General features: G+C 35.1%; 1 protein-coding gene across 1 annotated transcript; it reads right to left on the bottom strand.

The window, feature by feature from the left end:
- Window positions 1-11,101: 11,101 nt before the first annotated feature.
- LOC121248590 (protein disulfide isomerase-like 2-3) lies at window positions 11,102-19,664 on the bottom strand. The gene is made up of 9 exons (XM_041147096.1): window positions 19,428-19,664; window positions 17,767-17,925; window positions 16,996-17,109; window positions 14,095-14,252; window positions 13,783-13,882; window positions 12,669-12,845; window positions 12,442-12,587; window positions 11,551-11,697; window positions 11,102-11,460 (listed from the first exon to the last, which is right to left on the bottom strand). The coding sequence occupies exons 1-9, from the start codon at window positions 19,569-19,571 to the stop codon at window positions 11,286-11,288; spliced, it is 1,320 nt and encodes a 439-aa protein (XP_041003030.1). The 5' UTR covers window positions 19,572-19,664; the 3' UTR covers window positions 11,102-11,285.
- Between the last annotated feature and the right edge of the window lie 5,794 nt (window positions 19,665-25,458).

Here is a 25,458-nt window from a genome sequence, read left to right on the forward strand (position 1 = left end):
ATTTGACTCCCAGAAGCTCGAAGAAAGGCCTTTTGAATTTGGAATCGGGTCAATCATGAATGAAGGCTCCCAGTTCACCTCATCTTAGTTTCGCCTCAACAAGAAGACCATGGAACCCCGCACGGAACACGGGAACCTTCCCAAGCAAGCAATGAAGACGATTCACGCAGGGTGGTTATCTTATCTTCTTACCGACTGTGAAAATGACTCAAACTCACGATCTGAGTCTTCCTCGGAGACCATATCATCGCATGCCGAGTTGTACTGAGAATTCCCCTTGTGGAGATGTTCCTGGTTCGAGCTTTGGGCTTCACGGAGCTTGGAGTCGATGAGAGCCGCAGAGCTGTGATTCGGGGAAGTGATGACAGAGAGTAAGCGGTGGTGGGGAGGGACGTAAACGGCGCCGTAGGAGGTCGGAGGCCGGTCCTTCATTGAGAGGAATGGAGTAAAGAGTGAGGGTTTAAGGGCTATGATGAGCGAAGTGGAAGAAAATTGTGGGGGAGGGAAAGGAGGAGCTTGGAGGAGAGAATAGGAGAGCATGCAACTATGCAAGTTGGGCCGGCGTCGTCACAATTATGGGATAGGTGATTACAGTTTGCAATGATTTTTGGTTCGAGTGTGTTGAGAAAGAAACTGAATGTGGGTTGGGAAATGGTGAGCAAGAGGAGGACATGTTCTGGTCAAGTGCAGCTCTTGGTGGTGTGTGAAATTTGTTGACGAGAGAGAATCCACGCCATCTTGGCGGGTCCAAGTGGAAAACTTCGCTTTGGACGACGGTGATGGAGCCGGTGATGCCAAAGATTAAGAAAAATACAAAAAAAAAAACCATAAAATAGAGAACGACGGCACTCACTTGAACGCGATGAAGAATGACGAACGTGCTTTTCTTTTCAGCCAAAATGGTTTCAGAACAATCCATAGATAGAGAACGACGAACTCACAGAAAAAATAGTTTTTGGTTTCTGAAATCAGAAATCAATTTGGCATTCTGAAATCGGCTACTTTCCCTTTTTTTTAATATAATATAAAGCTGGCGTGGCATTAACCACATCAGCGATTTCGCAACGGGTACCTGTAGCAGAATTGATAAACAAAAGTTTAGTAAAATAAAGGGCTGGGAGGGCATATTTGGTGAGGCTCGGCACTGCCACGCAATCCATGTATACGGATGCATTTTATTTGTAGAATAATGTTATAGATAATTATAATTGTATAAGTACTGTATATTTTAAAAAAAATTAAATTTATTGGAAAAAAAATAATTTAAGCGTGTGAATCTTATATTTATTTACTTTTTAAAAAAAAATATGTAGCATTTATACACTCTATAACTATAAATATCATTTCTATTGTAAAAAATAGTCAACTTTAGTAGCAACGTGGAAAGAGTAGCAGACATTTCTTGTTTTGCCACGGAGTATGGAACTCTCGGGGATTAGGTTTTGCAAGTGACATGTTTTGCTTCTTGAAGATACGTATTAGAATGTTGCAGATACTCCAAGCAACTATTGTTGCCAAGGAAAGGCGATATATTTTAAATGGATGCAAATCCCTAGACAAATTTAGGTTGAATAACGTGAAGGGAACAGCTAGCTCATCCCAATATCAAATCCTGAACATGGGTCTTTGGCGTCATTAATTGATTCAAACTCTTACCACCCAGAGGAATTCAATACATTATGTGATAGAGGTAGAACTAATATACATAGATGTCCAAGAAAAGTCCATTCCACACCAATTTTAAGGCAAAAACTATCATTTTCATTTTTTTTTTTTTAATAAAGATTTGACCTCATATCATGTGGTTGGGAAAGTTAGATTTTATGCTGTCCCGTTCATTTTCACAAAATTTATCAACTCATCTCATATTTTTTTATCTAATTATTATAATTTTTTTCAAATTTTCACATAAAATAAAATAAACAATTCAATTTTTTCAAATCTCAAAACAAAAATTATATTAAAAAATATATATTCTAATAATATTTTATTCAACTTTTAATTTTTATTTTAACTCATCTCATTTCATTTACGAAAACAAACGAAACCAAAGTAGGAATGTCACCAAATATATGTTACTGTTGTGATGAAGATCCATATAGACTCCTATTATTTGGGAAAAAAAAATGAGATTTTGGTTCATAAAATGATGGCATAGCCTCCAAAATTAACATTGACAGCATGTTCCACCAGAAATGATTAATAAAATGTTAGTTCAGGGGTCATTCAAAGCCATAATCATAAAATGTTTATTAATCGAGTTTGGGAAGGGATAGGTTGCACCGATGCACGACTTCCCTCCCAACAAACGAAATCAGCCAACCTGTAAGATTACCCAATAAATAAATAAATAAATAAATAACCAGCCTGTAAAGGTCAAGCTATTCATACAACAGATAGCAGAAGCCACTTTAATTTTATCTTATATTATTAGCATAAACCTAACACGATTAAACAAAAAGTGAAAGTGGACAGCTTTCTTCCCTTTCTTTTTCTTGAGCTATGTCCAAAGGGAGTTGTTGGGTTGGCTTTGTCATGAAGTTAGCATTCTATCTGGTTTGTGCTCTGCCAATCATCCCCTCGCACAAGGTGATGCAGCAATGCTTAGTTAGCCCTTAGCAGTAAGCAGTACCAAAGCCTGACTTGTTAAAAGTATGAAAAATACAACACTATTGGATTAAGATCACAATTGCTAGTAAATAAAAAAATACTATTAATCATCATTTTAACATAATTATCTTAATATGATAGTGATTACGGTATTAGAAAAATGAGTATTTACGATAAGTTATTTGCGATAAAAATAATTATTTGTGACGAGAATAAACTCATCTTGACAAAAATAGTCATTTTCATAAGAAATAACTGATAGCAAATAAGTAATTTTCTAATAATATTATTGAAAAAAATACTTATAAAATTATTTTTATTATTTTTTAATTATTTATTTAATCATTTGATTCCTATCACAAAACGATGAAATGACGAGGTTAAAAAAACAGTTTTTTTTTTTTTTTTTTGGTATAAGGTTAAAAAAACAGTTGAGTGACTTTTTTCTCTAAAATGATTAAAAATCGCCATTCATTCTTTGTACCATTCTTCATATGGGAAAGCCAGCTTTTGCATTCCATCTCAATCTCAAGCTGTCCACACCAGGTAAGATGGATGTCTTCTATCATCCTTATCCACTCCTTCCCTCAAAACATGCATGTTCCAGGGTGGAAATAACCTTTGAAAAATCACCAGAAAAAATTTTTTTGATGGTTTTTCTACAAGAAAAAAATTATAAAAAATAGTTTTGTAACCCAATTGTAGAAACTTTTTATTTAAAGCATTATGATGTAACTTAATTGATCATGACTAAAACAAGGTATTTTGAAGGGATAGGTGGGGTGATAGTGATACTCCCAATATTATTAAGTTTATTTATATAATAATAACTGTTTAATAATTTAATATTCTATGATAAATTGGAAGTGGACTTTTTTTAAATTAATATGTAAAATATGGCTGATTATTTTCAAGGATTCTTGTATGGAAAATGAAACTAATATGAGCATTTGGTTGCAACGTCGCCTCCTCCTCTTGCAGGCCACAGCTCATGAACTGAATGATATGAGATAGAATGTGGGGGAAATAGAAACTTTATGCCCCAAATTAACCGACATCCACAACAAATGTAATATCTAAAATCAGGCTTGCGTAAATTCATGTCTGTGAGAGAGAAAAGAAACTTCGGAATCACTTTCTCAGCACGTAAGCTCGACATTTTCGAGCACTTCACGAACCCAAACATAATTGGAGATTATTAAGTTGTTCTAGCCAATCAGTCTTCACGCTCACTGTCATTAGAGAAGATATGGCCACTCCGTTTCAGGATGGTCACAATTATATACCCCAATGCCATGAGAAGGCGACCGCTAACCACAAAGGTCATGGCCTTGGTGATATTATAAACAAAAACTTCATTTACAGTCAATTTTATATATTCTTTACGCATTTTACTGATGTGATTGACTACATTATCTTTTTTTAATATAAAATAAATGTTAAATACCACCACATTAGTGAAGTGCACAAAAAATATATAAAAGTGATTATATATAACAGAATTGTATTATAAATGAGGACTATTTGTAACCCATTCCTGGAAACAAGAAGCAGGGAATTTGTCAGAAATCTAAAGTTTTTGGCATTTTTCAATCTTCATAGGTCCTTTGGAAAAATTTAAATCATCAAGGGATCAGAACATTTCAGAAAACCCCACCAGCCACTGAAGAACATTATCTCTTTACAATATTTTTATGGCATTAAACGGAAACAGAAAGTTAACATACTTTCTTATTATTGTTCACAATAGCAAAATATAAAAAAATCCAGAAATTCCTCAAAGTTACAATCTCATTATAGCATACCAATATACAAAATCTTGTTTGTAGGAATGCTTGACAAATGAATACCAAGATATATAAAAGAACTATGTGATTTTTTTAAAGTAATTCGAAACAAGTGCATGCGCTGGGGTAGAGGGTGAAGAGACATATCTCCTAATTTGCTGCCCATGTCGTTCCTCATCAATGACTGTAATCTCTCCCATTTATTTCTGCAGTGCATTATTTTTGCCTTCTGTAAATAGCTCATCCGTTATCTTGTAATTGTTATATTGTAATTGCTTCAGTTGTATATTTCCTTGTTTAGTTCTTTGTACAGCTATGTATAGGGATGTAATTGGTCTAGTTCAGTCCGGTTTTGGACATATTTTAGAACCAAATCGGTATATACCGATTTTGAGATTTGAAAAATCGATACTACACTAGTTACACCCCTAAACCGGTACTTCCAATTTTATCGGTTCCAGTTCAATTCGGTCCCCTTTTTTGGGTATATTATATAGTATATATATTATAGTATACAATAATATAGTGATAATATACTGTAGTATTTTTTAATATATATTATAATTGTATTATAGACTATAGTGATATATTATAGTATATTATAATATATAATGATATAGTATTGGTATAACTACTAATACAATAGACTATAGTAATAATATATAGTTATTTATATAGGATTTTAAAATATAATATTATATTAATTGGTAATTTATAATATAATACAAAATTATTTTATATATAATTATATATAATATAAAAAATCATATAAAAAATTTAAATATATATATACAAACCGATCCAATTTACCAGTTCACCGGTTTTTTTTCACCCCTAACTACATAGGCCAATTATAAACATGACATAAATGGATTACTAGCTATGCTCAAGGCAAGCTATTCTCCTTATAGAGGGGAGACAAGCTTTAGGTATGATGTAACATAAATGCTAGATACAATTAAGTTTCCATGTTTGTAGTATTTTTATGGCATTTCCATGTTTGGAAATGTCGAGCTTACTTGCTCGGAAGGTTCGAGCATGAATATTGAGCAACAACTTTAAATTTGTTCAGTTGCCATGGTTCTTTTGATGCCCGAACTCAAGATTATGCTGAGGACGTGATCGAGCAAGTCGGGTGGGATGATTTGCTTTGTTTCATGCTGAAAGTGTTATAGTCGAGCTGTATGAACCGTACTAGATGCTCAATTTGTAACGCATGTGAAGCTCGAATACAAGCTGTCTTTACTCGGAAGTGGAAGTTTGCTCGGGAAAAAAGCTAGGGGAGGCTTTTGTCTAGAGTTAATCTTCAAAACGATCTATCTGTTTATCTTCAAAAAATAGCCCTCCAATAGGTGAGTTACACGTAGCCTCCTCAACATACCTACCATGTGCCCCCACTGCACGCACGCAGATGGATCCCTCAGGCCTCATCCCCTCTCATTCTCTCCCCAAGAACCTAGTTTTACGAAATTTCATCTCCCCCTCTCCGCCACTCTCTCCGTCATCGCACAAGGAACGCGACCTCCGATGGATTCTCTTGCTGCTGAGATTAGATGGGTCTAGTAAGTGTGTGACAGTGAGACACTAAGAACAATGCCGCCCACCTCCAATAGATCCCTCCGATAGTTGTGGTGGTTGCCTCATCTTCCTCCGACTCTGAGTCAGTTGATATTTTTTCTATTTTTATTTGATCTGATCTTTTTAATTTCATTGGATGGGTCTGCATGATTCTGTGTTTTGGGAGGAGGCTTTGTCTGGGTTTCGAGAGAGGGGATCAGGATTTGCTGTAGTGCAGCTTGGTAGTCACTACTTCGCGCACGATTCTATCAAAGTTGGGATATTTTTTCTTGTAGTTGTCGAGAGAGAGAGCTTGGATTCTGAGAAGGGAACAGAGAGGAACCATCTCAGTAGAAAATTGGGGAAGAAAGTGAAAGTTTATCTACGAATTTTGACGAAAAGTAGAAAAATAAAGAATAAAAAGCTAGTAAAAGTGGTGTGGATTGGAGATGTGTTGTTGGGCAGTGAAATTCTGACGTGAAAATGGTGTTCTTGGGCGACGGGAATATGTTTTTATTATCTAGTGTAATGAGCTTATTTTGATTTGTGTGTAATTGCTGATGTGGTAGAGAATTATTGGAGGTTGTTAAAGGCTTATTTTCAGATGGACTGCTGCAAAGCGGCTTTGTTTTGTCTATCTTCATTTTCCGGCCTAATTTATTTTTCTGCACCATCTTTATATCTCTGTCCTATCATCATTTTCAATCTTAGGACCTTTTTTCCTAGTTTTTCGTCCTGTCTTCATTTTTCCGTCCAACATAAATATCCCTACTAAAGCTACTTATTTAATCATAACACCCTTATGAGCCATGTGTGGTAATTAAGAACACTTTGCCTCCCATGGGTGGACTCCTACGGTGCGTCCATGCTTGATACTAGCACTTTGTCTCTATGGTGCCCGCCATGAGAGTGGAGACCACTTATGCATAGACTGAATACTTTGTTTTCCATTGTGTTTGCCTAGATGGCAAGCATTGTTGCTCGCCCTTCTTGGCCAAGCACTTTTGGTTAAGTTTTGGGGTATCAACATAGTTCTTTCCCAAGAAGGCTACAGACACTTATGATCAACTCATGAGCAAGTGGTCAATTCATAAGGAGACGCATGTGAAACTTGAATACAAGATATGTCTTTACTGGGAAAGAAAGTTTGTGGAGCCTTTGTCTTATCTTTAGTTTTAGTCTTATCTTTATTTTTCTTTCCTCTCTTCATTTTCAGCCTTAGGCATTTTTTTGTCATATCTTCATTTTTTTGTTCTATCTTCATTTTTTCTGTCCTATCTGCATTTTTCCAACCCCCGTAATTCGACCTTCCATGTATGCATTACATATTGTGGAGCTTGTATGATTTGCAACGAGCTCCCACGTCCATCAGGCACTATTCTTGAGCATGTAATGGGACCAAAGTGCTTACCCTATGAGTGCGAGCAAGTATTATTGCTCACCTCGGGGTGTGAACACTTTTTCTCTATTAGATTCGAGCATTTTTTGCTTGCACCCAACAAGTGCAAGCGCTTCACTCACCCTCTTGGGTTGAGAGGAGTTTTGCTCGCACCGAGCAAAGTTCTCAAATCTCAAATGCGAGATCATTTCATTTATTTGTTTGAATACTCACCCAAAGCGCCCTTCATGAGGAGCATCTCGCTTGCCAAAAGGAGAGCTCTTTTGCTCACCTTGGGACAAGCACTTTGGCAAACATCATTTCATTTAGTTCTTTTGAGTGCTCACCCCGGTGGGACACCTTTTTGGCCAAGGGAAAGCTGTTGTTGCTCGCCCCAGTGGGACACTCTTTGCTCGACCCGGGGTGCAAGCTCTCTTAGGTCACCCCATGGGAGGAGAGCATTGCTCGCCCTTCGGGGGTCCGATGCTTTGACCAATATAGTGCTCGACCAAGAGGACGACAGACACTTTTGAGTAACATAGTCCTTACCAGGAGTGAGCACCTTTTATGGCCCTTGGGAAGAACATTTTTCTCGCCACCCCACCAGGCAAGCACTCTTAGCCCATAGGCGAACCCTTCATGCTCTTTTAGGGTGCTTGCCAAAAGGGTGAGCACTGTTACTCTTTAAGGGGTGAGGTTTTTGCTCCTCATGGTGCTCGTTTCACGCACAAGATCTTTCAAGTTCTATTTGCTAGTCTGAGATACGAGTTCTCTTTGCTCGCCCGGGATGCGAGCACTTTCGCTTATCTTATGTTGGAGCTATTGTTGCTTGCCCCGGGATTTGAGCACTCCTTGGTTGCCTTTGTGTTCATGTGCTCTCTCCTTGCCCGTGGTGCATACACACCCGTACGAGTACTCCTTGTTCGGCCTTGTGTCTGAGTCGTTGCCTCCTGTGGTGGTTTGAAAAAAAGAGATGATATTTGCAGTCATAGTGCACAATTGACACGCACTCTGTTTGAAAAAAGTAAACAAATATGATACTCACATGAAAAAATTAAATTTTTTAATGATAGAGCTCATTCTTTTTCAAAATGAATGCGCGATACTTGCACAATCCATAACTGTATTTAGTATTATTTTTGAAAAAATCATTTCTTATTTTATTTTTCTTCAAATTTTAAATAATATTTATAGGGGAAGTCGGGCAAGTGCCATGCATCTGCCCTCCTACTAATATATAAGAAAACAAAAACCAAAACCTTCTAAAGGCGAAACTAGGATTTGGCATCTCGGAGGCGATCGTCAAAGTGCGTGGTATGTGTCAGTATAAGTAATATATACTTTTTGCACGTAACTATATAAAAATAATAATTATACGTCATAAAATTATACAATTGTTCTCAATTTACTTATATTTTTTTAAACTTTAAGAAAAATTTATAGATCAAAAATAAATTTGAAAAAAGTATCTAATAATATTAAAGTCGTTACATTTTTATTGTATAATTGTATTACCATTAATAAGTGAACAAAAAAAAAAAGTATTTGAATAACTAATAAATTCTTCACAAAAGAAAATAAATTATTCGCATACTCTCTCTATCTCTTTAGCTAGAAACGCCTCATCAATCATCTAGTTAGATAAATTTGCTGCCTCCCATATGCAAGAATCTTCCAGTTTTGTTTTAACTATTAGCTAAACTCTCTTGAAACTTCTAGCTAGTTAATTGATTAATATGTGGTTAAAAAAATCTCAAATGTTGTAAAGGAAGATTATGTATAAGTGATAGGCAAAAACTCAATGAAGTCGAGAATGACCCAGATGAGAAATAAAAAAAAAAATCATGTGACTATGTAAGCTCAGAAAACCAAGAAAAACTTATATGATATTATTGATATGAAACTAAATAAACCGCACAAAACACACCAAAGGCAAATAAAGAGATATAGAGATGTCAAATCAAGGTTATTATGTTAATAGACTTAATGACATTTGAGTGATATACTGTGTGTTTGAGTGTTGGGGACAATCTTAAATATTTTAAGAATATTTACACTTAAAATTGTAATTATACCGTATATAAGACTAATTTTTAAAACTTTTGAGGGGCTGTAGCCCCCCAAATCTTCAACATAGTTCCGCCCTTGCTTCTAGTTTTATTTGGACGTAAGAACATGGGTTGAAGTAGAAAGGTCTCTGAAGGATTATAAATCTTAGATGCATTTGGTCTACAATGGCTGCAAGAATTATCACACGTAATGTGGGATCAAATTTTCAACTTCACAAACTCCATTTAAATGCTAAGAATATCTAAGATCATCTATAAATAGAAGTGAAATAGTTTGTGAATAGTACTAAATAATTTATGAATATTAGTGAACTGTTTGTGAATAGTAAAATAGGATGAAAATATATTAAAATAGTTGTATTTCCAAATAGACCCTTAATAGCTACTTGTACATCTATGCGATGCTTAAATTGTTTTCTCATACCTCCTTATATAATGCTTGATTATTTGGTATTAAATAAAGGTTGGACTTTTAGCGTTAGTTTCTTGGCATCTAGGATCAATTTCAATATGATCGTTTCATGGTGACAATTTTGTTATGTCAATTGGAAGGGAAATTCTCATTAGTCATTACCCACTAGGCTAGGCCTGGTCCATCTCCAAGAGGCCCAACAGCTAGTGTAACTGGCCCACCAACTAAGATAGGAGAAAAAGGACCCAAAGCCAATGCGGGAAAAGAATCAATAAGTGAAGATGGGATAACATTCACTCTGACACAATCCTGTCCCGATGACTTGTAAGGACACTACACCACACTAAATAGGCAGAAACAAAGCACATATAAGAGATCTCAGTGAGAGGCGTTCCTGACAGAGTGACCAGATAATGGCTGCACTCATCCACCTACCACAGAAGACATGACCCGGGAATATAAAAGCCTAACCCCAAATGAGAAATACTCTCATGCACTCTTACATAGAAAATTCTCTTGATCTCTTAGAGGATTGACTTAGACATCGGAGGTGTTTTATCACCCACCAAGCCCTTACATTGCTCGTGTGTAGAATCATTGAACTTGTGGACCGATGTGCGAAATACGTTGTTAACATCAATTATTTAGCATTATATTAGAAGTACGATGGTATTTTTCAATAAGAGCAAGCCCAAATCTAGCCCATAAAATCCTACTTCTACTTCTTATGTCATGTCCACTTAGCCTGATTTAATTACATAAACTAAACTATTTCATTTCATCTCATATAATCATTACAACTTTCTCAAATCCTTACACAAATTATAATAAACAATTCAACATTTTTAGATCTCAAAATAAAAATTATATTCTAATAATATTTTATTTAACTTTCAACTTTTATATCATATAATATCATCTTATGTCTAATCAAAGAGACCTTAGATATAGGCATACAACTCTCCAGTCACCTTCTCTCAAAATGGGTCTAGTATCTGTCACACTTCACCAAACAAGTCCTCACTCTCCAGCGCATGTTAGCCCTCGCCACCGTTCAGGCTCCACCGCTTATTAATAAACGCATTTTGATATGCACCCAAACTCTTCTTTCGATGGGCCATTTTGGCTTCGTGCTTTGGCAAAGACCTCCGCCATTAAATGTGAGAAATGAGATTGTGTAATATAACATCGGTATCTTTTTTAGACATGACATGAACCTTCGCATTATGATGATGATTGAATTTTAACTTCCGGGGCAAGAAGAAGTATTAGGGAAGAGACATTTAGGTAGCATTCCTCACAAGGATCACTTTCACCACCGAAATTAAGCCACTTAAATCATTTAAATACAGTAGCTATTGAATGCCACATAAGCCAAATCCATTGTTGGTAACAACAAAATCGTGTTTAGCCAACTCTCTCTTCCTCTCTCTCTCTCTCTCTCTGCTCTCTGCTATACTGCTTTAAGTTGATCATAACTCATCCTTGTTGGTAGCGTCTTCCCCCATGAGTTCTTCAAGGGAAAATTCATCCTCTTCAATGATCTCTCCATCTTTACCATCCCAAGGTTCCGTTTTCACAATCACGGGAGCGCCATCCAGAGGCAAATTGCCCTTTCCTCCACGTCCAGCTTCCTTCACAAACTCTCTGAGAAACCAAATAAAATATATATTCATCTTTCTGTCCATACCTATATTGGTGTTTGATATAAAAAGCAGAAGCAGAAGCAGAACTTACACAATCTGGTCAAGTTCAAATGCACTCTTAAGTGGGGCATATGCACCTTTCTTCACGTTCAAGGCTACCAAAGCAGGATAACCATACCCACCAACACCTACACGCTTCTCTAGATCTGGCTGCCTACCAGCTGCTGCCCAGACATAGCTGTAACACATGAAAATATAAAATCAGTTATTACTTCTGTAACCATTGACCCCCATGAAGTTTCTCACAACATTTGAGGCGTTTACATAAGGTGTTTGATGAAAGCATAATATTCGGTTTTTATGGAAAAATCTAAAGAACCTATCTCTCAGAGAGAGAGTGTAACATCCTAATGAAAGGCCCAAGTTACATGGTCTATACTCCAAAAAGACTATTTAATGATACAATTGGAGCTCTATTGGAACATTATAAAGAGCGAGTTCTCTTCCCAAACAATGCGAGATCCCATACACCATCTAACCTTATCACTGATGTCCTCGGCCCAGTTTGTCGTAGGTGGCACAGCTCAAGTCCCACATTTATGATTAAGATAGACTTCGATACCATTTATAATGCCCCCAATGGAAAGCCCAAACTACATGGCCTATACTCCTAAAAGGACTAGTCAATGAAATAATTGGAATCTAATTGGAACATTATAATGAGCAAGAACTTCTCATTCCCAAGCAATGTGGGATCCCATACACCACCTACTCTTATAATTTTTCAGAATGGGGTATCACAATTGGAGTCCCATTGGAACATTATAAAGAGCAAAAATTTATTCTTCCCAAGCAATGTGAGATCTCATACACCGTTTATTTTTATCACTTATCAGAATGGGGTATCACATAGAGAGACAGAGTAAACATGAAATCAGAAAAAAGAGTCAAAATGAATGGTTAAGGACTTCGAGGTAATTACCTGTATGGACTCCTTCCGAACTTCTCTGCAACAGTTAATAACTGCTGAATGTACTTGTTCCTCCCTTCAGCCTTGGAATCCAAAATGTCAGGCAGGAAAGCAACAAAACAGATGGCAGCTGAACCGCATTTCTCCTCCATGGCATCCTATAAAGAAGATTTATATAAAGCTAGCGCATTTCCCTGATAAGAATTCTATAGTACAAGCTTTGGTAGAGAAGTGCTTACAGTGCCAGTCAGCTCAGTCACTTCAGGAGGTGCAATATTTGTTTCCAGCTGCACAAGAGCAAATGATTCAATTGCCGAGGCAGTTCTTGCACCCTCATAGGGGATTGGGCTATCTTTGTCAGCTCCAAATACCAAGATGGTGGGAAACCCTTGAACATTGAACCTGCTCATCAGAGACTGGTAAAGCCAATGTATCAGAACCATGTGATTTAAGAAAGCAAACCATGCATCCAAGAAACCACAATTTCTTAAATCTCCCATCCAAGGGTTTGGCAATCAGTGTGTCATGTGAAAACAATCATCAACTTTAAGAAAGAAAATGCATGTGCATAAGCAATATGCATGCATGTAAGAACGCTATCTTAAAACAAAGGAAGGTGGAGAAACCATGAGGTGGTATTGATGGAGTTAATCGCAATCTATGAATGAGAACTACAAGTATAATCGATACTTATAAAAAAATAAATAAACTACAAGTATAATCGATGGAGACATGATATTACTTTGAAAGGCATATTAATTCATAGAGGAGAGTTGACCTTTGTGGCATAATATCTGGCACAAAATGTCCATTAATTTAATGGGCTAAATGTCCATGTAAGAGTTGACCTTTAGCCCATTGATTTTAATGGGCTAAATGCCCTTGATTTATTTCAGTTGCAAATTCTTGATTACCTATAAAAAAAATAATAATATTTACACAACTCTTAGAAACCTCTCACTTTCAATCCAAACTGAAGAGTATGCCAACAAAAAAAATTAGACAAGCAAATCAAATCTCTGCACCTAGACAAAAATGTTAATTTTTTTTTATTGGCACCAGGTGTCCAAGAACGAAGTCCTGACTAATCCCGGAGGTGCACAGGTCCTCAACAAGGAGTTTACAGCAAATGCACCTCAAGTAATTCAAGGGGAAGTTCCCTCAGTCCGATGCTCTTAGAAATTGTTTGCACCCAAGAGTATTCAAACTTTAGACCTAGAGGGAGCATACCACCATGACCAAGGCCTTTACCACTTGAACCAACCCCTAGGGGTTACAAAAATGCTAACAAATGAATGAAATAAAAATAGCATATTTCTCATCGCATTGCACTTTCTAAAAGTTCAGTCTCACCTTTTCTGAGTCACAGTCAACATGACCTAGCTTCACCTTGCCCATCAAGTTATTAGAAGCCTTCTTCCACTCAGGAGCCAATTTTTTACAATGTCCACACCTTTTAAGAAAAAAATTAGACAAGAATTATCATCAAAACTAGGAATGTTCAAGTAATTTTCCTATAAAAATAAAATGAAAAAATGTTTAAAGTTAATTTAGATCCATACTGCCAAAACTGATATTTTAGATTCAACCCACACTCAAAATGTGTTATGAAGGGAACCATAAATCCAAATTAGCTCGCAAAGGTAGACCAAAAAAACCACTTACCAGGGTGCAAAAAACTCGACAATCCAAAGTTCCTTACTTTTAAGCACCAATTCATCAAAATTGCGGGAATTCAATTCCACTGAAGCACTTGGTTCAGATTTTCCATTTGATCCTCCGGCTGCTTTTCCACTTAATCGTTCCTTTAGAAGTGCCTTTACCTGTGAAACCATGCAGTTAGAGCCACAACATGTAACGCAAGACACAAGTTCTTGGTTCAAGCATTGTACAGTCAAGTAAGACAGATGATCCACTGAACAGTGAGAAATTGCCCATACCGATCAACCACAAAACTGAAGTTAACAATACATTTTCTTGTCATACAACCACCCAACTTGTCTAGACCATTGCCAACAGATAGGGATTCCTACATTTTTATTTTTAGATCCTTTTTAATCAAGATCATCCACATACGTGTTTGTTTTACACTCAAAACCAACCTACGACGAACTTTGAATTATAGGGAAGATGAAAACCAGCAAGTCAATACCGCCTGAATGTTTGGCATAGTCATACAACCTCTCACCTTGTAAACTGATATCTTTAATCTACGAGTGTCCAGTTAAACACAAACTATTATCCAGAATTAGTGCACAGCAACCAATAGATATATCAATTCTGCTACAGGGACCCGGCGTTGGGTACCTGTTGCGGAACCGTGTGACGTGGCTAATGCCACATCACTTTTATATTATTATTTTAATAAATAAAAAAAAAACACGATTTCATAAATCTATTATGCGGCAAACTCATCCATGTTTTCATCTCAGAAATCCTCAGAAATCCTCTTCATTCCTTGCCAAACTCATCCCTATGTTGCATCAACCATCTCGTTTTCGTGCCGTTGAACCCGTCATGAGGGAAAGTGCCGAGAAGACACGTAACGGCGCGAGGAAAGCGACCATTTTGCTTTTTCCTCATCCACTGTCGCGTTTCATCGCCATCGTGTGCTTTCCCTCTTTTTCTTTCTTCTTCCTCCTCGGCTTCCATTCATCTCGTTCCAAAAAAAGTCAAGTCTTTGAGTCTGAGGTGGAGGATTCTTTTGGTTTCCTTCTTTGAAAACTCTCCCGTCTTTGCCTACCTTATTCCTCAACACGAAAAACAAGTCTAACTTTCTCTTCCTCTTTCCCATTACTTATTCTCTTTCTACTTCTAGAATCTATATAAAGCTCATTCATTCATCACCCACAAGTCCTGGCTAGTTTTTACCACTGGGTTTTGACAATTCTAAGAGAAATCTCATTTGGGTTTTAGTCCCCTTTTTTTTTCGAGTTTTTGAGTTTTGAGAATCCGAATTTGTGTTGGGTTTCGAGTGAATCTTGAGTAGCTGATACATTGTTGTGGGAAGAAAAAAATATTCTGCAGGAACTTTGATAGATTGTCTCGGGTGTTTCGGGGCAAGTTCAATCCTGGAGATGAGGTGAACTGGTGAAGATTTTCTCGGCTGGAGTTCAATTTCTAAAAGACTGGTGAACTGGGTGGAACTCGATTTCTGAAAGACTTTTACATTTGAAAACACACCGTTTAATTAAACACACCGTTTAATTAAAGCTGAGTTGGAACCGGGTATGCAGGGTGTACGCGTCCCAGGTGAAAGTAGCTTTTTTCTAGATATATATAACTTTGAGAGCATAGAGTTTTGCTCCTGTTAAATCACATCATCAGCTCCCCGTTATTTTATTAAATGAAAGGGAAACTACACTTTCACCCACCACCAACCACTTAATTTTTTGCTTTGCTCCTAAATTACCAAAATTTCCGTTGTGGACTGGAAAATACCTTTTTTTTTTTTTTCATTATGAACCATTGGTTAATATCTAAACATTAAAAAATTGATCACGTGAGACAATCTTAGTAGTCTTATCTGAATGAAGGGTGCAAAGTGACACCTATTGCAATTTTAGGATGCAATTGACACTTTTGGTAGTTTTGGGTGAAACAGTATATTTTCCCCTAAATGAAAATTAAATAATATATGTTAGTAAGTTAGAGTCATTAAATGAAAATTATATATCTAATCAAGTTACTAATCTTCAATTAAATTTAGTAGAGCTTTTAATTTTCCTAATGCTTTTTTTTTTTTTTTGGCTCAATTCATTTCCTTTTAGTTTTGTAATCAATGGATTCACAAGGGTAATTGGATTTTAGGGAAAGTAAAAAAGCCTATAAGTTATGACTCTTGATGACCATGGTTACTCTGACACGCCATATAATGAACCATTGGTTCTTCTCTCCACTCAAGCAAATTTTGTAAGGTATCCTATTGCTAACACAGGAACAAAAGAGAATTAGGAGAGAAGATCGGAGAGAAGATCAAAGTGCTTAATCAAATTTTGGAGATCAAGGTACTAACATTGACTCTTTTCTGAATCATATACAGCATGCTAACTTAATTAATAGTATTTTTTATTTAATAATTTAGTTATTTCTGTGCATCACACAGGTCTCCAAATAGTGATATTTCAAAAATATTGAAACTAGTACCACATCAGAAGCAATATGACTATCTCATCAGGTAACCCCATCACCACAATTATATACAGGACATGTCTGATATAATAGGTAACATTTCTGCGGAAATTAAAACAATGATTTAGATCCCCTAGAGTTCTGGAACTAGAATGGAAGCCACGTTATATGTCTATCTTTTTCCAATTCTAGCTCCTAGAGTTCTTGTCCGAATTCTAGGGGATCTAAACCCTCAAAACAAACGAAGCTTTTCACTAAAGGTAGCATCAATGCATCAGAACATTGCGATGCAGCCCATGAGTTTTAGCCACTTTCTGTAGCTTAGTTAATGTGCACAATCATTGGCTTCAGTGATAACATCATATCAATAAAAGTTATAAAACCAAGACAAAAAAAAAAAAAAAAATCAGTGCAAGTTAAAAAATCAAAACAAACCTGTTGAAGTGCAAATTCTGCAATGGGTTTGACATCTCTAGCTCCTTGGTAATCTACTGGAGGCTTTCCAGGTGCAAACACCTTTATGGTAGGAAATCCTTTAATCCCATATTCCTACAGGGAAATCAAGCACACCAACCACGCAAACAATGATTCTGTTTAATCTCGAGTCAGCAATTGAATGTGATAAGCCACAATTCTTTTTTTTTTTTTTATTGGCACCGGGTGTCCGGGAACAACATCTAGCTAATCCCGGGGGTGCACAGGCCCTCAGCAAGGAGTTTTCCGCAAGTGCACCTCAGGTAATTCAAGGAGAAAATCCTCCAGTCCCATGGCCCCTAGAAATTGTTTGCACCTAGTGGGATTCGAACCTTTGAGCTTGGATGGAGCATACCACCAAGACCAAGGTCTTTACCACTTGAGCCAACCCCTAAGGGTTGTGATAAGGCCACAATCCTTTCAGACCAAGTATGAATATCTTACAAAAACATGTCTTCTTCAAACCTTGAGTAAATGCTCATGATTATCAAAAAAAGTTTCAACACCAAAATAGATTTCATCTCTCTAAATGATTATTATACTATAAATACAAAAAACTACTTTTCAAGTATAGTAATTTTCCATCAATTAGCAAAAAATTCCCAATTGGCAACTACCGTTTGCAAAACTATTAAATATATGTTAATTTGTTATCAGTATATTAAAAACCTGTTATTTACTCCAATTCTGCAGTTCTCAGCACACATTATCATTGAGGAAACACTTCCAAACCTGAGCAAGGGACTGGTGTGCATCAGCATCAAGTGCTGCCACAGTGGCGACACCTTTCAATACGGCGGCGGCCTTTTCCCATATAGGCGTTAGAGCCTGACAGTGGCCACACCATGGCGCAAAAAACTCAACCAGAACAATTCCATTCGAGTTCAGAACCTGCCATCAGTAACATGGATTTATCCTACCAAGCATCAGGAACGCTAGAATGTATACTTATTTTAAAATAATAAATTATGATTATAATACACAACTTTTTTTTAAAGGTAAACACAACCTAAATTAATAGTATCAGAAATTAGACAAAATAACTAAACAATTGCAATGCTACTTTACCAGCTGAGAGAAGACATTTTTTTTTTTTTTTTTTGATAGGTAAACAAAGATAATATATTCATAGAAATAGGCAAAGCCCAGGTACACAGGAAGTATACATGAAGGATGCCTAGCTAGAGGTTACAATAGAAAACGAGGGGTGCAACATGAGGACTTCCCAGGAGGTCACCTATCCTAGTACTACTCTCGCCCAGCTGAGAGAAGAAATAACAAACACAATTATGTGATTAGTATTACATAGAGAAGTGCTAACTCTACAAAGGGATTTTACAAAAGCAAACCTACAAATTGAAGTGGCTTTATGTGAGACATTAGATCTACTTTATAATAAAATGAGCTAATATGATGTACCACATTAAGGCACATCAGTTTGTAAGTTTAGTTTTGTAGGATTTCTTTATAGACCAAGCATTTCCCAATTACATATCCCAACCACATGCCACATAAGATAACTGAATGATAGACAATATGGTTGAGTAAGGAGGAAAATTCTAGTATGTATAGGGTTACACTTGAATCTTGTTAATATTGCAAAACATTCACCAAACGACTGTTTTGGGATAAAGTGTGTTTGCAGTACAATACAAATTGTTTGGACACAAACTAAAAACATCACTCACAATTGCATAACGCAATGTAATACAAACTCTTTTCAGCCTCCTGATGTTTGCTTAATAAGAAAAAGCTAACTAATAGAGGTGTTTTTTAAATGGGAGCAAAATGAATAACACCCCAATACGTTTCTAGTGCTAATAGAATATATATAAAACAAATACAATTATATACAAATAATTTATCAAAAAATAGATAAAACGTGTGTAAATACACACACAAACATATGAAAAAAAATATAATTATGAGTACAAATGGCTCCTCATATAGAATCCAAAACTACCAAATCATATTCTTCGTCTCATAAGTTTATGATAGAGTTATATTCACTGATAAAACATTATTCAATCTCGAACCAAAACCAAAATAAGAAAAATACTTGCACTACTACTAATAATTCTGGTAGTAGCTCTATGAGTCTAAGACACTGAAAAACCAGATCTAAAATGCATGAATCAAGCGAGTACGAAGGAAGAAAAACTCCAACACATTTAAAAAAACCAAAGCACGCCCATTAGCAATCAGAATTAAATCTTTTCGCGATAAGATCTCGGAAGTATTATGATTATTATTATTGCCAGAAATAGTATCGTACGCAACCAATCGTATTCCAGAATTGTGAGAATAAGAAATGATCCAGCACAAGAAAAACACTAAAACTAGGAAATTTACAAAATATAGAATATATATTTAAAAAAAGAGAAGAAGATTACCTTGGCCTTGAAGTTGGAAGGGTTTAGCTGAACCACTGGTGAAGATGGTCCGTAGAGCGCGTGACAGAGATTGAAATTGAATGCGAAAAAGCATAAGAAAAAGAAGATTGGTCGAGATATGGCCAATGCTCTCTTCGTTCTCATTCTCTATCTTTCCTTCTCTCCCGGTGTCTGAGTGCGTTTCTGTGAATTGAATTCGGAGCGGTGGGCTGACTTGGGAAGAGCACAAGGAAAACCCTCTCGCGGTTCTGTTTTTCAACGCCTGTTGGGAACGAACTACGTGTATTCACCAATCAAAGGGTTACACGTCGCCCCGTCGTATTAAGGTAATATTTAAATAATGAGATAAATCGAATAAAATATAAAAATTAAAAGTTAAATAAAATATTATTAAAATATTATTTTTTAATATTATTATTATTTTAAAATTTTAAAATATTAAATTATTTATTATATTTTATATAAAAATTTAAAAAATTTATAATGATGAAATGAGATGCCTTCGTCACGGACAAATTCTAAAATAGTTTCTCCTCCACCAAAGGGTAACATGGGATTTTCGTACTTCTAAGCTTTGGGTGAGAACGCGTGAAAGAAGGTATGTGAACAAAATATTTTTTAGTTTATATTATTCTATAATCAAATCGTTAAAGCATCTTGTTAACATCATTTAATTTTACTACTAGTGGAAGGGAAGTTTTAATCAAATCTGTGCTCCAAGTTATGTCTACCTATATTTGAATGTGTTTCTTTTATCTAAGAGTATTCTCATTGTATTAGTCAAAATTAAAACATATTTTTTATAAATGTAAGAAAAATTTAACTTTTAACTATTCCATTCACATAAATTTTTACGTTAGAATAGTTATTTTTTTATTATATAGTAATAAAATAATATAAAATAAATTTGATTTTAGTTATTCACATCAAATCTCCACATTAGATTATACATTTATTCATTATATAATAATAAATAATTAATAATTTCAAAAATATTTAATTTTTTTAATTATTAATTTATTTTATTTTATCATCTTTTACTATTCTACCTATTATATATTAATTAATAATTATATTCTTATTAAATTAATATATCGTTAACTCAAATTAATATATCAATTGTGATAAAATATGTGATAGAAAGAAATGGAACGAGAAATAATTAATAAAATATGTATTTGATGTATGTACAGTAACCTTCAAATTTGAAAAAACTTTTGAAAGTCATTGTAGCCAAATTCCAATTTGAAATTTGGCTAATCCAATATGAGCATATTTTACTCTCTAATAGTTAAATACTCTTTTAGCTAGTCCAATGAAAGTTCTCTAGAAGTTGTGTAAGGAGATCAATACAGTAATAGCAAAATTTTGGTAGAGCAATAAGAAGGATGGGAAAGGGGTACATTGGAAGAGGTGGAAGAAACTAGATGAAACAAAGCAGCTTGGAGGTATGGGGTTTAGAGACATTCAACAATTCAACATTGCAATGTTAGCTAAATAAGGATGAAAATTCATACAAGAGCCAGTTGTTTTGGTTAGTAGAGTTTTTAAAGAAAATATTTCAAACACTGTCAGTTCCTAGAGGAAAGATTGGGACAATCTCCATCGTTTATCTGGAGAAGCATATGGTCAACTCAGTCTTTGTTAAATGAAGGTTTAGTGTGCATATTTCAATCTGGGGTCAGAAATGGATACCATAGGCAAATTCCTTTAAAGATGTTACTCTTGTGAAAATTCTGAATGAGAGATCTAAAGTAAGAGATTTGATGATTGAGGAGTTAAAATGCTAAAATGTAGATTTGGTATATGAAATATTTGAGAGAGATGAAACAGTTAAGATTTGCAATGTTCCATTAAGTAGAAGGGAGGTAGAAGATAAGGCTATATGGGGTTATACCAAGGATGTAATGTTTTATATTAGAAGTGCATATCATTTGGATCAGAATGGATAACAAACTGAAGGGTGAGCCATCAAATTATTAGGAACAGAAAAGTATGTGGTAAAGGCTATGGAAGTTAAATGTTACTGGCTCGACAAAACAGTTTCTTTGGATAGCTTTACGAACCATTCTTCCTACAAAATAAATGTCATTTAATAAGAAAATTATAGAAGATGAAATATGCTCGATTTACTGTAAGGATGTTGAATCTATAAGTCATGTGTTGTGGTCTTGTCTTGCAACTATTGATGTGTGGGCATATAGAAAGAGTCTAGTTCACAAATGGAGGAACTGTGGCATGGATTTGGGAGAATATGCAAGAAAGGTTCCACCAAGAGAAGCTTGAAAAGATGGCTGTAATCTTTAGAAGATTGTGGCAGAGAAGAAACAAGTACATTTTTGAAGAAATGTTTGAGAGTCCAAGATATGTAGCAGAGGCTGCACTGTCTAATCTTAAAGATTTTCGAGAGGCTCAACAAATGAATAAAAGGGAGCAGGAAAATTGGGGCATAAAAGAGAAACAACGAGATGGAAGCCACCTGTAGATGGGTACACAAAAGTAAACTATAACGACCCGACCCAATAATTCTAACGTCAGAATATTGATAATTTTTATTGAGCCTAAATTATATTTAATGGGTCATATTGGATAAACCCACGAGCAATAAATTATTGAGGTTGATTAGGAGTTTTAATTAGGCTCAATAATTAGGTTAAATCCTATTTATTATTTATTGAACGCGTTATACTCCTTTTAGAATTTAAAGATTAGTCATTAAAAATTTATTTCAATTTAAAATCATTATTGATTGAAGTCTCCTATGCAATTTCAGTCACTGGTAATCCTACATTGAATGAACTACTAGATCATGTTTTTAAATTCAAACTCTCTTCTTGAATGATCGTGACCGAGTCCAACTCTAAATCGAACTCATCGGCATCCTATTCCAACAGGAATACAACTCTTCAAGTCATCTCCACGACTACATTCTCAAACTCTAAGCCATATACGTCTCCACCTTCCACTACGATTCATGCCCCAATAAAACTATCTTACAATTTTACGAATCATCTTCACATTAAAACTCTTATACCGACTCCTTATATATATGCGCAGCCCTATGCACTTCATGTGTATCTTATTCATTTTCAAGCCCAATGTAGTTTATACTTACCCAAAATCACGCAGAGCACCTCTGTCCACCAACATCCCTCATGTTTTCTCTCTCATTCTAGTTCACGTGATCGATTTCCTGCTGGAAATATTGGATTAACGCTATAAGGTAAGTAGCATGATCATACTCTTACACGTATGTACGGTAAACAACATATCATTTATAAAAATATTGCATGTACGTCTACCATTGGAAGCTCATTTTTACGTACCTAAGTCATAATAAAATTATGAAAATCCATGATTTTACGTGAAAAATTATGCATCAAAATATTTATGGAAAGTCATGATTTTATGTGAGAGATATGCATTAAAATATATATGAAAAACCATGCATGATTTTATGTGAAGATTTATATATTAAAATATTTATGAAAAATCACGATTTTATGTTAGAAAACATGTATCACGATATTTTATGAATCACTTAAAATCTATAATATGACAAATATGAAAGTATGATTATGATGAAGTATGAATGATAAAATATGTAACAACCTATGTTATGATATGAAGATGGTACCATATGTTATGGGCGTATTGAATTGCCGGGTTGTACATGCTGGTAGTGCACTCAGTGCGTCTTCCTTATGTATGGATTTCACAATCTGTAGCCACAGGTGAAATTGAAATCTACTCAAATTCGCTAACCCTAACTCACAGGGGTCAACAACGGGTATCGACCTATGACAAATGAAATAAAAGTTTATGTTCATATAATTTACGTATGTAATTATGAGTGTACATATTTTTCTAGGAATCTTATTTTTATTATGTTTATTGATATGTTGCTTATTAAGTATTCGACTCATTTTTTTTATATATTTTTATATTTTAACCACCCAGGTGATAATATTTATGAGGATGAAACTACAGGACATGACTTGACCCAGGGAGGCGAGGCAAAGGCCTAGATAGTTTATGTCATGCTCAGTTTTATGATTTAAAGTTTAACAAGTTATTTTGATAAGCATATGAGACTTTATTGATTTTAAATAAGTGTTTCCGCAGACTCTATTTTGGGTTTTAAATATTTAATAAAAATTGTATTGTAATGAATCTTTGTACATGACGTTTCCTTTAGAATAAAAGAAAATATTTTAAAGTCAAGTTCAGTAATAGCACTCCGGTTTCTTTGAGAATTTATAAAAGTGATTTTATTCTTAAACCTGGCGCGCGGGGTGTTACAGTTGTTACTAGAGCCCAAGTTAAAAGATTAAGTAGACTTTTCAAAATAAAAGAAAGGAAAACTTTTTGCAAAGAAGTAAAGCTTTTTTAAGGCAAAGAATTTTGTGGAAAACAAAAACGGAAGGAAATGAAAGTCTAGGCCAAAGCCTCCTTAAGGTAAGTCCTGCTCTGCAGTAAGCATTTTTAACTTTACTACATATTGTGTTAATGAAAATTAAGAATGATAAATTTTAGATACATGCATGTGAAAGTGCACCAACTACGTGAAATGGTTTTAGCGCAAAATTTAAGGAAGTTTCTAAATATGAGATTAGGAACCTTTGGTTTTAAGATTGACGATGAATCTTGTTCATGAGGAAATAGCCTTATATTTTGTAGAGTTTCATTTGAAAAAATTAGGAATGGGTTTAGTGGGCTTTGAAGTTATGACATAGAATTAAATACGGTGTATGGTATTTCATGATAATTGGTGGCACTCTTATGTTCTATAGGTAACATGATTTTATTGCCATAAGAGTTGTAGGATTTAGAACCTGAACTTTGGAGAGTCTAGGTTACGATTTATTAAGGTTATTATTTTAGGTGGAGAATTTTATTTTTATCATTTCATATGGAGAGTTTTATTTATATGGATATCATTAGTTACTGTTGTATGTGAAGTTAAGATAATTGTTGGGTGAATTTATCAATCACATTGCTAAAGTAGATATTTGTTAAGGCTTGAATTGAATTTGGAGTGTGTGATGATTGACACGCAACGTGCTAACGTGTGCACCTGAAGGATTAGTAAAGCATCGGATCAAAATATGAGACGATCGGAATTTTTTGAATATTATGTTCTACTAAATGATTGAGGAGTAAGGAGACATGAAAATCATGTGGTAGATAAGTATGTAGGTTATTTGAGCTCTAGCGAATTCTGAGGACGTAATTTTTATAATGAGGGGAGTTTGTAACGACCCAACCCAATATTTTTAAAGTCAGAATATTGATAATTTGTATTGGGACTAAATTATATTTAATAGGTCATATTGGATAAACCCATAAGCAATAAGTTATTGAGATTGATTAGGAGTTTTAATTAGGCTCAATAAGTTAAATCCTATTTATTAATTATTGAACAAGTTAGACTCATTTTAGAATTTAAAGATCCGTCATTAGAAATTTATTTCAATTTAAAATATCACTGATTGAAGTCTGCTACGTAGTCTCAGTCACTGCTAATCCAATATTGAATGAACTATTATATCATATTTTTAAATTCAAACTCTCTTTCTTGAATGATCGTGACTGAGTCTAATTCGCATTCGTCGGCATCCTATTCCAACAAGGATACAACTCTACATGTCATCTTCACAAGTACCTTCTCAAACTCTAAGCCATGCATGTCTCCACCTTCCACTAGGATTTATGCACCAATAGAACTCTCTTACAATTCAACAAACCATCTTTACATTAGAACTCTTAAACCGAAAACTTATATATATGCTCAGCCCCATGCACTTTACGTGTATCTCATTTCTCTTCAAACCCCAGTATAGTTTATGCTTACCCAAAATCACGCAAAGCACCAGCATCCCTCACGTTTTCTCTCTCCTTCTAGTTTACATAATTGATTTCATGTAGAAAATATTAGATTAACGCTATGAGGTAGGTAGCATGATCATACCCTTATACATATGTGCGGTAAACAACATGTCTTTTATAAAAATATTGCATGTACGCCCTT

This window comes from Juglans microcarpa x Juglans regia, chromosome 2D (assembly GCF_004785595.1).
Source record: "Juglans microcarpa x Juglans regia isolate MS1-56 chromosome 2D, Jm3101_v1.0, whole genome shotgun sequence".
Taxonomy (NCBI): domain Eukaryota; kingdom Viridiplantae; phylum Streptophyta; class Magnoliopsida; order Fagales; family Juglandaceae; genus Juglans; species Juglans microcarpa x Juglans regia.